This window comes from Musca autumnalis, unplaced genomic scaffold (assembly GCF_047663935.1).
Source record: "Musca autumnalis isolate F117 unplaced genomic scaffold, ASM4766393v1 scaffold_4, whole genome shotgun sequence".
In the NCBI taxonomy this organism is placed as follows: Eukaryota; Metazoa; Arthropoda; class Insecta; order Diptera; family Muscidae; genus Musca; species Musca autumnalis.
In genome coordinates, this window is record NW_027411977.1 from 172,828,259 (window position 1) to 172,841,185 (window position 12,927).

Here is a 12,927-nt window from a genome sequence, read left to right on the forward strand (position 1 = left end):
AAATTTTTGCTCGATTTTGTAGCCGCTCTGTAGGTCGCAATAATAGTCCGATCGGCGCGAAATTTTAAACGTAGTTTTGGTTTGAGATGAAGAAGTAGCGTGCAAGTCAACGGTATGATCGGATAATATTTAGCGGGTTAAATTGATCAAAACTTTTGTGTGAAAATTGGTAAAATTTCTAATGCACATCTTATAACAGCTAGCCCGGAAAGCTAGTGCACAGGGATAGTGGTATAGGGTATCACATGGTCGGCCCCGTCCGACTATAGTCTGTTCTTACTTGTTCTTTATGAACTCGTGAATTTTATGTTTATATTTATTGTACCTATCGGACAAGAGAATATGGTGTCATTCGCAACAAATTCGCGAAAGTTACAGACCGTTTTTAATGACTGCCTGTAAATAATATAAATATTTTATATATATATATATATATATAAATATTTATTCAAACAAAGCAAATTTAAAATTTTAAGTAGAAAAAATATCAAAAGGGTTTTAGTAATCACAGTCGGTTCGAAAGCTTTTTTCACAGAATCGATCTTAGAAACGCGTTTTCATTATTAGGACAAAATTCCCCACATGGTACTGGTGTTATATTTTTGTAGAAAACAAATACGATTCTCACAGTCAAAGTCAAGAAAAACAGCCGGTAACTTTCGTGAATTCGTTGCAAATGACCCCATATTCTCTTGTCCGATAGGTACAAAAAATATAAACATAAAATTCACGAGTTTATAAAGAAAAACCAAAAATTGCAATAGTGTAAAAGGTCCTAATATGCTCCGAAATGTCGCGATTTGAGAACAAATTGGTCCAGAACGGTTTGATAATGATTTTAAATTACACTCTACTGTACATATACTATGAAGTTATTTTATTTTTTGATCAATAAAATTTTAAGTTCGCAAGGAAAATTTCAATTGATGGATTTTTTAGAAAAGACACTCTTAGTGTAAATAAGCGATATGTAGATGTTAACTAGTAAGACTCTTCTTCATAAAAAATTCTGACAAATCCAATGATATAACACAACATTGCTTTAAAGCATTTTGCCACAAAATATTTTTCGAAGAGAGCTTATTGAAATTATGTTTGCATAATGTAGATATATAACAATATAAAAACCTCTATTTAAGATACCTTTAATTCTAATGTTCCTGGAACGGAGTTAATGTTGTGTGTCAATACGAAGTAATGATATATATCGTTATGAATAATAACATTTGTAGAAAGCGAAATACTGTTAAATCATTTCATTCATTTATGTATGCTTGTATGTACAATTTACCTACTGAGAAGGTACATACATACATTGCTTTTTGCAAATTGATTTATTTAAATTGAAATTGAATTTAAAGAAATTCATTTAAATAGAATGTGTCACATGCAATTTTTCCCTTGGGTCTTATTATCTTATATGGTAAATGTTCCACATAAAATGTGGCAGCAGCAAAATTGTTAAATATATTCAGCACAATATACCACGGATGCGGAACAAAACTAGTTCTATGAATGCCATTTTAGTTTCCTTACCTTTGACTTCTTTCCAAACTCAATGAGACGGCTGTCGTTAGTTGTGTATGTGTGCATCAGTTTGGCGCCATCTTCCCACGGTGGCTTATTGTAAATACCATCGACATCCGACATGAGAATAAGCAAATCTGCCTGTACCTCAGCAGCCAGCATGGCTGACAAACTATCGTTATCCTTTATGGCAATTCCCTAAATAAAAGCAAACGACAACACAAAGAAATAAGTTAGTCAGGCCTTTTAGTCGGCAATATGCTGTTGGAAAACTACGGTCGCAGCTGCCACTGCCAGTATTAGCATGGTTAGCACATTGTGTCATTAACTGAAACTTGCATTCAGTTAACGGTTCTATGACAATGACATCAGTTGATGTGGTAGCATCCTTATTTCCTTACCTTCTTAGATCCCGCGGGAAGATCATCATCTACTATGAACATGGGTGGTGAAACGGCGTCGTTGGTGTTTATAATTGGTACTATGTTCAAACTAATTAGCTCAGACAAGGTGCAGAATAAATTGTTACGAGTCTCGTCGTTGTAGAAGTCTGGCTTTGTCACTAGAACCTGAATAAATTATAACCAAGAAAACGAAAGAGACAAAAATTGATGATTAAAATACATGCAATATTAAAGAAAGTTAGTAATAGTGACTTTGAACAGTGGATTACAATTGTAGGTTACAAATATTAAGTACAATAAACAACAAAATTGAACTTTTTTTAAAATTACAAGAAACACCGCACAGATTATAAAAGTGGACTGAAAAAAAGAGGACACGTGTATCGGCGTTTTGAAAGTTTACGTCGGAAATAACCTAAATAGGCGTGGCAATTTCCGCCCATTTCTACAGGTTTTGAAATATTCGGCATCAGATTACTTGGAATCCATGCATTCTAGGTATAAAGTTTCTTTGGCAATATTACTGACAACAATGTGGGGTATCTTTTTATGAAAAAATTAACACTCATGCGAGTCAATAAACGGGTCTTATTGGTACCTTTTTTTAAAAACGTTTTAAAACACATTTAAAATGTGATCGTATCAGATCAAAATATTCTACAAAATTATTTGTCATAAAAATTTACTATAGGTCCCCGAATACACAAAAACTCTAAATTGTACCTAAACGCCAGGAATCTGTCAAAAGTAAAATCACGTTTTAGGGTTAATGTTGTACTTTCTCTGAGTTTATTAGGTTTTGTCCCAGAAAACTTCATTCTAGATAGAAGACGTCAAAGACAAAAATATTCTCCATAAAATTTCGATATAAGTCTCCGAATAAATGAAATATGTATTTACAATATATATCATGAAAATATATACATCAAATTTGCCAACTAATATACAATACCAAGTTACTGTCACTACAGTAATCTAATCCTTTAAAATTCTTCGCAACGAGCGGTGTAAATTTCTTGTGAAAGTTTTGCAGCCCCACACAAAACTAAATACCAAATTTCAGCAATTTCGGTGTGATAATGATGCTATATTAAAACGTGCACATAAAACTGGCCGATGCGCGCAAAAGTTATAGCGGTTTTTACACTGTTATAAAGAAAAAATATTTTAAAATTTCTTATTTGTTGTATTGAGAAAATGTATGCATATATCAATAACAGCATTTGATATCCATCCGTAGATAATTTGTAAAATTTGTTTTTATTTTCGCGGAAAAATCAAAAAAATTAAAAAAAACTGGAAGCAAATCTAAATTATACTACCCCAGAGTCTGTATAAACCTCAAAAAATAAATTACAAATACGTACAGGATCTAGACAACGCGAAAAAATATGAAACCAAAATTTAAATATTGGCTTTATAAATGGCAGATTATAGAAACAACAAAAGAGAAAAAACTAATTGTTAAAATATTATTCCAAATATATGTGTTGGGTCTATTAGAAAAATTAGAAAACAATATTTGGGAGTCCTCCAACTATTTCACTAAAATCCCATACAATCATTAATGTATACTGCTAAAACTTCATCAAGAAATATGGTTTACCATCTCGAGGGCTAAACTGCTTACTGTAATAACTTATAAGTATAGGAAATTAAGAGTAATATTGAAATTACAATCATTCAAAAAATACTGAAAGTAAAAACCTTGCTATTCGCGAATTCGGTTGATGCGCATCCGATTTGGGATACAGCGAATCAATATCTTTCAATATCAATATCAATATCTATGCATATTTCGATGCTTCACTCAGCGGCCATATTGTGCCACAGTTGCATCACACAATTCAAAAAACTTTAAAGTGGGTAAACGTCGCGCAATTTGCATACGATTTTGATGCGCATCCGGTTTCATTAGCGCCCATCAAAAATACGTCAATATACACCTATTTCAAAGAGATTCTTCAAGAACCGCGGTTGTGCCTGCGCATGCTATTTTGCGTAAAAGACCCTTATTACACGCATATCTCTGTAATTTATGACACGCGTTTTCACAAATATTATAATCGCGTATAAAGGATTCCATTTATGCAAATTTTTTTTAAAGAAAATCGCGGTTTAGTACGCGGATTTATCAAAATATATATTTACTGATTTTCCTATTTCCAAGGTATCTATATCCGCGGTTTAAGTGGATGGATTCGATCGCGGAAGGGCTCATTAGATCCGTCGCGTAAAAAAACTAAATTCAGGCGGGGTTCAAAGGAAATTGAATGTCACTTGTAGATTTTAAACGCAAAAAATAGGTTTTTTTTAAGAAAATTCACGTATCAAATTTTGGCCTTTAGACTCCAATTACTAGGATACTGTAAGGAGCATACTCATGAGATATATATTAAACGACGTAAAATCACGAGTTCCATAATCCTATTATAAATTTGGTATATCATCTTGTTGCGTGTCCGGATTATTAAAAAAAAATCAAAAAACCCCGAAATTCTGGCTTCAAAATGTCAGCATCATTTTTAAGTGGAAGCAGTGGATATATCGAAAAATGATACACTAGTACCATGTTACCCATGGAGTATTCTGTGATTCTTTCATTGGGCTTAGGTCTATGAAATTTAAGGTTAAGCGAGAAATCGGAAGGAAACATGAAAAACTTGTTGGCTTCAACACATTTTTACCCAACACAGCTTCCACGAAAATTAATTTTAATGGTCTACATTATGAGATCCCTCCTTAAGCATTCCATTTTAAAGAATTTTAGTCATAATAAGTATATAGAATATGTTAACAGTTGGCGAATTCGGAATGGGTGAAACTTGGATTCATCGATTGTAAAACATTTTTGGTTTTTACCATATACACTGAACATTTTCTGGGGGAAAGTTTTGAAGTCCACATAAGACTTAATACCAATTGTCAGCCATTTCGGTGTGATAATTAGACTTAAACCTTCAAAATATAGAAAATTGGGATGTATCATTCTATGGGGAGACATCAAAACGTGGACCGATACGTGGACGTGGACCGATACCGACAAATTTCTGGAGGAAACTTTTGTAGCCCCGAAAAACTAAATTCCATATGTCAGCCACTTCGGTGAGGTAAGGAGGCTATAACATTCAAAATTACGAATATCGGGAGGTACAGTTTTATGGGGCTATATCAAAACGAGGACCTGTGCTGACAAATTCCTGGGAGAAAAATTTTTAGCCCAAAGGAGGACTACATGCGTCGTTCGGACGCTATAGTGATGCACACATCGATTAACTCCATAAAACGAAAAGTTGAGAGAAGCGATGATGAAATGTGTGCTTGCCATTGTTGTGTATCTGCTATTATGTATTTGTAATTTAAAGGTGCTAATCTTTATTATTCAGGAAAGTTATTTTTAAAATAAAAAGTTATGACTATAACAAGGCCTTTGACACTTAAATTTAAAAATTTTCAAAAAGTGGAGTTAATCGATGTGTGCACTGAATGACTCATCGAATCTTTCGGCTTATATTAATTTTATCAGAATGAGGAATGTTTTTAAGAAGCAAAAACTATATAGTAGACACCCTAAGCATATCCGCATTGCCATATGAAGATCCCATGACTTCCCCCGATGACGTAATTACAGCTTAAAGTACTCAAAATAAGCAATTTTAACAAGGTCCGCCGTATATTGTCTATATTTTTTTGATATGTACTCACCATAACTATTTCAAAAACGATTTGTATCGAGCGTACAACATCTCCTTGATATATTAATGTCGAAAAACCCACAAAAAATATTTGTTTGAATCCGAAAATAACGAAAGTCTGGGTTAAAGTCGTAAAAACCGACTTTGAGCTATATCTCAAAAACAAGAACTGATGGAGAAAAACCGGGACCGGATTTGAAAATAACTCGCCGAGTTCATCTAGAAACAACTGCAACTTCGTCTGAAACATTCAACTATTTCAATTTTGTTGAGCAGTGTTATCAACGACAGTCGGGGAAAACTTTCTCCATATCTTGTAATACCAATAGCCACAACTGCCTCTGCTTCTACTACTGGCCCTACCCCGCGATCTGCACCAAAACCATTAGTTGTAGCACCAGCTATGAAAATGGTATTCCTTGCCAGGGTCGCGTCAGATACGACTGTTGAAGACTTAAATTACACTGTGGTACAAAATTCGACAAGATTTTTTTGCAGGGGTTCTAATGCATATACTCAGTTTTGTGGTCTAGAGAACGAGGAAAAGCTTGTTCGGAAGACATGATTTTCACCTTTTAAATAAAAAATAAGCTGTAAAAGTCCATTGTGGAAAAAAGAAGTTATGTCCGTTTTAAGTTGAAACCCAAAGAAACCCCTACATTTACCAAACGTATTTTCCTCTTCCATGGACTCACAACAACAAACATAACATGCATCAGAACCCCTGCAAATTTTCACTGTAGCACAGTGTTATTATGTATATCAATCAAAGATTGATGGTGATTTTTTCCTCAAGTCGTTCAAATTTCGATCCACCTTATAATCTCATAGATTATCTTTCAAAATCATTGTTCCATCGGATGTTTTTGAAATCGTAATTTCAAAAAAATTTTTGGCCTAAACGGACTTTTGTAAGATAGAAAGAACGATCTCACAACTTAAATCACTTACCACATAGACATTCGTCAAAAAACTTAATAATTATTTGTCACTCTGCTATCAGAACGTTCGAGGTTAAAACACAAAACTTTTCATTGATAGTTTCCATTCTGAATTCTCTATCGTAGCTTTTACCGAGACATTATTAAAATCTTCTATTCTGAAATTCGTTGTTCTAAATTTCAAATATATAGAAAAGACCGCTGCAATAAGAAAGTTGGAGATGTACTTATTGCCGTGGATAATAAATTTTCCTCCAATACTGTCATATGCAATGATATCGATGGTATTGAATTTATTTGCCTAGATCTGAAAATATTTAAATTGTATGTTACCTTACCCTACATAACCCCTTTATCAGAATTCCCCATCTATCAGCGTCATATAAATGCAATAAATTGTATTGTATCTTCGGTAAAATGGCTTGAACTGCCTGACTCTGAAGCTTTAACACCTCTGAATTACATAATTATGAATAAAATACTATTGGAATGTGTTCCAAAAGTCCGAGTAATTAACTCAAATACGTATGAAAAATTCATGAAACAAACTGTTTCGTAAATTTAAAAGAACTGTAGTGCGATTCTCTAAATCATTTGTTGAGTTACCGACAAAAATCGGTAAAATTAGAACGCAAAATAATGAATGAAAAGTTCAAATAAAAGTTGACAACAGTAGAACTTTGCGACTGCTTTTTATTCTAATTATTCTATAGCCCGATCTAAGTTCACATTAGAATCTCGCATTGCTTATAAATCTTACATTGAAACGATGAAAATGGATTTAAAACCTAGGTCATTTTATGAATTTTTCAATATGAAAAGGAAGTCCTCCTCTAATCCCTCAGTCATAAAAATGAATAATAGGGAGAACGTCAGTGAGAAGGATATTGCAGACTGCTTTGCCAATTTCTTTTCGACTACATACTCTGATCAAAAATACCAACAGAATATTCTGTACCCATATCATACTATTTGCAAATGATTTGCCTCTCTCTAGTATTTTACCCAGCAAAATTTTATGGAAGTAGTTCTATGAGATGCCATGATTTCACTGGATCTTTTGCATTGGTTCAAATGAAGTCGTGAAAGATCCGACGTTTTCATCAACATTTAAACCCATCCAAAGGAAGTCGTGAAAGATCCGATCTTTTTATCAGCATTTGAACCCATTCCACCGATCTAGTTGAGATGAATTTTGTGTTTTTATTTATACACATTTTTCTAGATATATAAGATTAATTATTTACAATAGGCTTGATGTTGTCGGAGACTCGAAATCACAACCAATGGTGTTAAAACTCTCATCGTAATGATAATTTCATTGCAAAGGGTTGATGAAAATGACATGCCAAAGCATTGGTGGAAATGACATGCTAAATCTTTGGTGAAAATGACATGTCAAAGCATTGGTGTAAATGACATGCTTTGGATCCAAAAATGAATAGCATTTTCGCCATAGGTCAACTTTCTGAGATATCGCGCGTTGAAGTTTTTGATTTTTTCCTTATAATGCTTGGGAAAATAGCTCCATATCTCTGTTTGGCGTTGTTGTAGCTTCATTTTGAGGTGACATGTCTTCATTCAAATCGATTGGCGAATCTTTTTGTAGAACATTTCATTCTTCTAATTCAATGCCCTTCATGTCCTTTTCGTCCTTTATTTCTTGAACCGTAGTGAAAGTGCCACAAGATGAGATTTTTCAGCATCCAAATATTCTACAAAAATGTTGCTCAGAAGATTTTAGGTACGGTTCTCCTTGACAGCTAATTGATTTTGTCCCGTTTTCATTGTCCTTTTTGACATTTAATCGGTTTTGGTTCAGAAATAAACTATGTTTTGTTTTTCTGTATATTCGTCATTGGTTATTTATTGGTATGTAGACATAACAATTGGTTATTGCTTATGTAGACATCTGGGGTGCTTCTGAAATATTTACCACAAATAGCTCTTGTAATGGTGAACACGTTAATAACAAATTTTCTTGGAGGATAGATCCGGTTATCTCAATTTTTGATCCGGATATTCCGACATTAAAACGGATTTTTGAACCGGTTTTAAGTAACCGATTAAACTTATATGTATACCGTTAAAAAGCATATAGAGTTGTCAATCAAATTAAATTAATTCGCTTCTGAAAACTTTGTTAGTTGCAGTTCTAGAACAAAAAACCGATTTCTTAAACCGGTTTTAAGGAAAAATATCAGTACGCGCAAATATGGAGATCAAAGGCTGGGGGGCGAACAATTCTTTTTGGCGATGAAAGTCGATGAAGATAATATTACGAACCCGGAAGCACAGTCATGCCGTAGGTCAAACTTCTGAGTTATAGCGAAATCAATTCTTTCTAGACAAACTATACGTACCTACATGACAAGAATGAAATGTTCTACAAAAAGATTCGCCAATCGATTTGAATGAAGACATGTCACCTCAAAATGAAGCTACAACAACGCCAAACAGAGATATGGAGCTATTTTCCCAAGCATTATAGGGAAAAAATCAAAAACTTCATCGCGCGATATCTCAGAAACTTGACCTATGGCGAAAATTTCCTTTTGGGTTCTTAGTATACTCATCAAGGGCTTTCATATTCAAAAGAAATTTTCCACCCCCCAGACTTTGAGTTCCATTTTGTGTCACAGTGTAATATGGAACTGAATTTAAAAAAAAATTGAATACATGTGTTTTTCTAGAAGTACACTAATTAATATCCAAGTTCGCCTTAATGGCACAGTATTGAATTTTGTTGATTCATTTGGTGATATCGGTATCTTGATGAACCCAAACTAAACTTCAATAATCATATTACCACTATGGTAAACAAAGCATTTGGTGTTCTTGGTCTTATTAAAAGATAGTCAAAAGAATTTTCAGATCCCTATGTTACAAAACAGCTTCATATTTCTCTGGTAAGACCAATATTCGTGTATTGTTCAGATGTTTGCATAGAACGGATATGCAATTGACTCTGAAAAAATTTAATCTGTTCAAAAACAATTTCTACTTTTTCTCCCTCATATACCAGCAGGTTAAATCTAATTAGTCTGCCATTTTTAAAAAGTCAACGGATTATGCTTAATGCAGTAATGGTTTTTAAGATCTTAAATGGAGATGTACCATCCGATTTCCTCATATCATTAGAATAAACGTTCTTTTCAGAGCATCTAGATTTTATCAATTTTTGTATAGAAGCTTTCACCGATCAATTAGTATTTGTATTAGTATCTTTTAGTAAAATGTGTGCTGACTTTAACTCACTTTATAGTAATAACGACTTTTGCATGAACATAATTGTAATGAAATCTAATATAATTTCGTATTTAAATCAATAATCAAACATGGTATTACTATATTTGTTTGATGTGTGTTTAATGTAATAACTGACTGAAGAAAAAGATTCTGTAGCTAGTGTTTTCCCCTCATATCCATCATAATGCGGATTATGATGCGTACGCGATTGGCGATGCTAATACCCAAAACCAAAGAATTATTGCAGATATGGCAGCAGCCATAAGAGACATATGGGACATGTTGAATAAAAATTTGTTTTTGCATTACAAATATAGTGAAAATCTCACAATTATTGTTTAGAGAAAACCAGAAAAGAAGATACTAAAACCAGGGAAATATGTGATTTGTGTGGAAAAGCCGTTTGCAGTAAAAAATCAAAAAGACTACGACATACTTCCTTTGTAAAAACACTTAATTTTTTTTATTGTATACCCTTTTTCCAAAAAACTAAAACAATAAAATAAATATATTACCGCTGTTTTTACTACTATTCAATCAAAAACAACATTTGGAATGTTGTGGAGAATAGCAGGTTAAAATTGTTGTTGTGAGTATCTAATTTTTAATCATTCGATATAAGAATACAGAACAATAAGCTGCTTTTACTACTCTCCAATCAAAAACAACATTTGTAGGTGCTATTGGAGAGTAGAGGGTTATAACTGTTGTTTTGAGAAGTTTACTATAATTCAAAACAGTAGCGATTGCTGACATTTTTGGTCCACCACGAAGGTACTGTGGTGCGTAGGGCCACGAAAAATGGTAGAAAGATGGGAAAATATCTTAATTTATTTTCACTTTAAGTTTCATATAAAAATTAATGCCCATTCCAATGATATAAACAAAATAATAGGCAAGTTTTTGAAGAAATACAATTCGAAGTGCTTTTTTCTTCACATTTTTTCTTCGCATATGCATCATTTAAACTTATAGCTGGCATCCTTACAGACCAATCTGCATGAATATATAATTCTTTCAACGAGTTATAGCGTTATTTTTAAATGGTACAAATGTACCCGGTTATTATCTATCATCTACCTATGTACTAAAAAAATGTAAGGGGGCAATAATAAATCTATAAATCGGAAATATATAGTTTCTATACGTGATCCTGATTAGAAACACCTACTCTTCAATTGCTCCAAGTTTCATGAAAATATCTTTATTATTAAAGATTTGACAGCAATTTTATTTTCAAAAAGGTACATTTGTACCCGGTTATTGACCGTAGGGTTATTTTTTTTTCTTTTGTTAAAATAGATTAAGAGGATTGAATGCAATATAAAGACACTTGTTCTTCGTCTGACTCAATTAATTCCACTTAGAGGTAAATTACCCTTTCCAATAACACTAAAAAACGTTGTTTGTTTTGTGCGCTACTAAAACTAATACCTAAGACATACTTATTAACAAAATCAGGCAATACATTACCTGGGCAATTTTCACACCATACTGTGCAAACATGGCATCATACAATGACATTAAGCCAGATTGGCCAACAGCTGCCGCTGCTCTTGGATCTAACAAGAATCCTTCCTCCTAAAAAAAACAAAGTGAACAAAATTGTCATTTAATTATCTATACATTAATCTGAAGTGCATGAGCGTTAACGGTATATGACGTCACTCAGATTAAAACTTACTGCTTTAGAATGATCCTTAGGAGCAAGTGTTTCTCGCATGGACAAGGACATTAAAAGTTCCTGTGTTAGTTTTTGTTTACCAAATGCCACAGCACCACTGGTAACCATCATAACTTCACGGCCCTCCAAGTGACATTCTGCAACCTGTAAAAAATAGGGTAAATATGAATACGCGTTTATACATAAAATCATATTAAGTCATAATTAGTATATGCATAAGTATGTATGTTCATCAATATAAGATCGTATCCGTAAATGCTAATAAAATAAAATATGCACGCCCGTACACTTAAACATATGCGCTTGTTGCTTTGTGTTTTGAGAAAAATAACATGTTGTCAGAGGTGTAAACATACATAAGTGTTATGTACACAACGAAGGACGTTGATACAATTAAAGGATACCACATTTACATTATATTATACACATACATATATATGTATATTCGAACTTAATTAAATTGTTTTCAGTCTCAGTTTTTACATTCGATGGAACATAATTATTATTTACAGAAGATTAACTCTACTAAATTATGCAAATAATTACAATTTATCTGTCAGATTTCTATAATTTCACACAACAATTGCATGTTCTGAAAAATTTCGTTTATTGAAATGTCAATATTTTCCCACAGACCAACTCACGACAAATCTAAAATGTTGAAAGTACTGAAATATTACTAATCAAATGGCAAGCAACGTAAAGAAAGCGTTTAGATGAAAAATTCTTACTGAGGAAGCCAATCAGCATTTCCCATAAAAGTTAATATTTGAAGGGGCATATAAACGGGACAGGTTTTCACAAATCCCGGGATTTCGAAATTCCTTATCCCGCGGTTTCGGGATTTTTCGGGACTGTGGAATTTGTCGGGGCTTCTATAAGAATATTTCAATTTTTATTGAAAAATTAAATAAACTTATCTAATTGATATAGGAAAATAGTATTTGAATAAAAAATTAAGTAATAATATGAACTCTGAGAAATTACTCCCTTACCAAAAAAGCTAATTCTTAAGATGTTTTTTATTACACCAAGACCTTTGTGTTATTTAAGTACCCATGTTAGTACCGATTTTACTGTGCGTCGTTAGATTTTCGATGTTGCTTGTAGACTTTTTGCCTCGTTTCACGTTGAGTAGCAGTTTTGTGGGACCTATTTTAAATCGATTTTAAATCGAGTATTCCCTGGTAAAATCACACAGACAAACATCAGTCGAGAGCTAAAGTGAGAAGGCTATCCGGACTAGAAGGTTTGTTGGCAGCGCGATTACAGAAACGTTAACAAATTCAAATTTAAGCAACAGCCCTATGATGACGACCCTTGGCTTTAAGAAACGGAAAAGATTGGAACACGGAACGTGAGAACACTTTCCGAACCATCTAGATTGGAACAAGCCTGTCGCGAAATGGATGCTTATAAACAATCTA

General features: G+C 33.2%; 1 protein-coding gene across 2 annotated transcripts in view; it reads right to left on the reverse strand.

Annotated features, from left to right (window-relative positions):
- The window catches only part of P5CS (Delta[1]-pyrroline-5-carboxylate synthase), a 268,880-nt gene that overhangs the window by 161,172 nt on the left and 94,781 nt on the right, over nucleotides 1–12,927 (reverse strand). For both annotated transcript variants that reach the window (XR_012412190.1, XM_073980203.1), the window contains exons 3-6: nucleotides 11,501–11,644; nucleotides 11,290–11,397; nucleotides 1,929–2,096; nucleotides 1,537–1,725 (exon numbers count right to left, since the gene is read on the reverse strand). Coding sequence is in view for 1 of the 2 variants with exons in the window: in XM_073980203.1 (XP_073836304.1) it covers nucleotides 1,537–1,725; nucleotides 1,929–2,096; nucleotides 11,290–11,397; nucleotides 11,501–11,644 (609 nt within the window). In the remaining variant the exon portion in view is untranslated. The remainder of the gene's footprint in view (nucleotides 1–1,536; nucleotides 1,726–1,928; nucleotides 2,097–11,289; nucleotides 11,398–11,500; nucleotides 11,645–12,927) is intronic.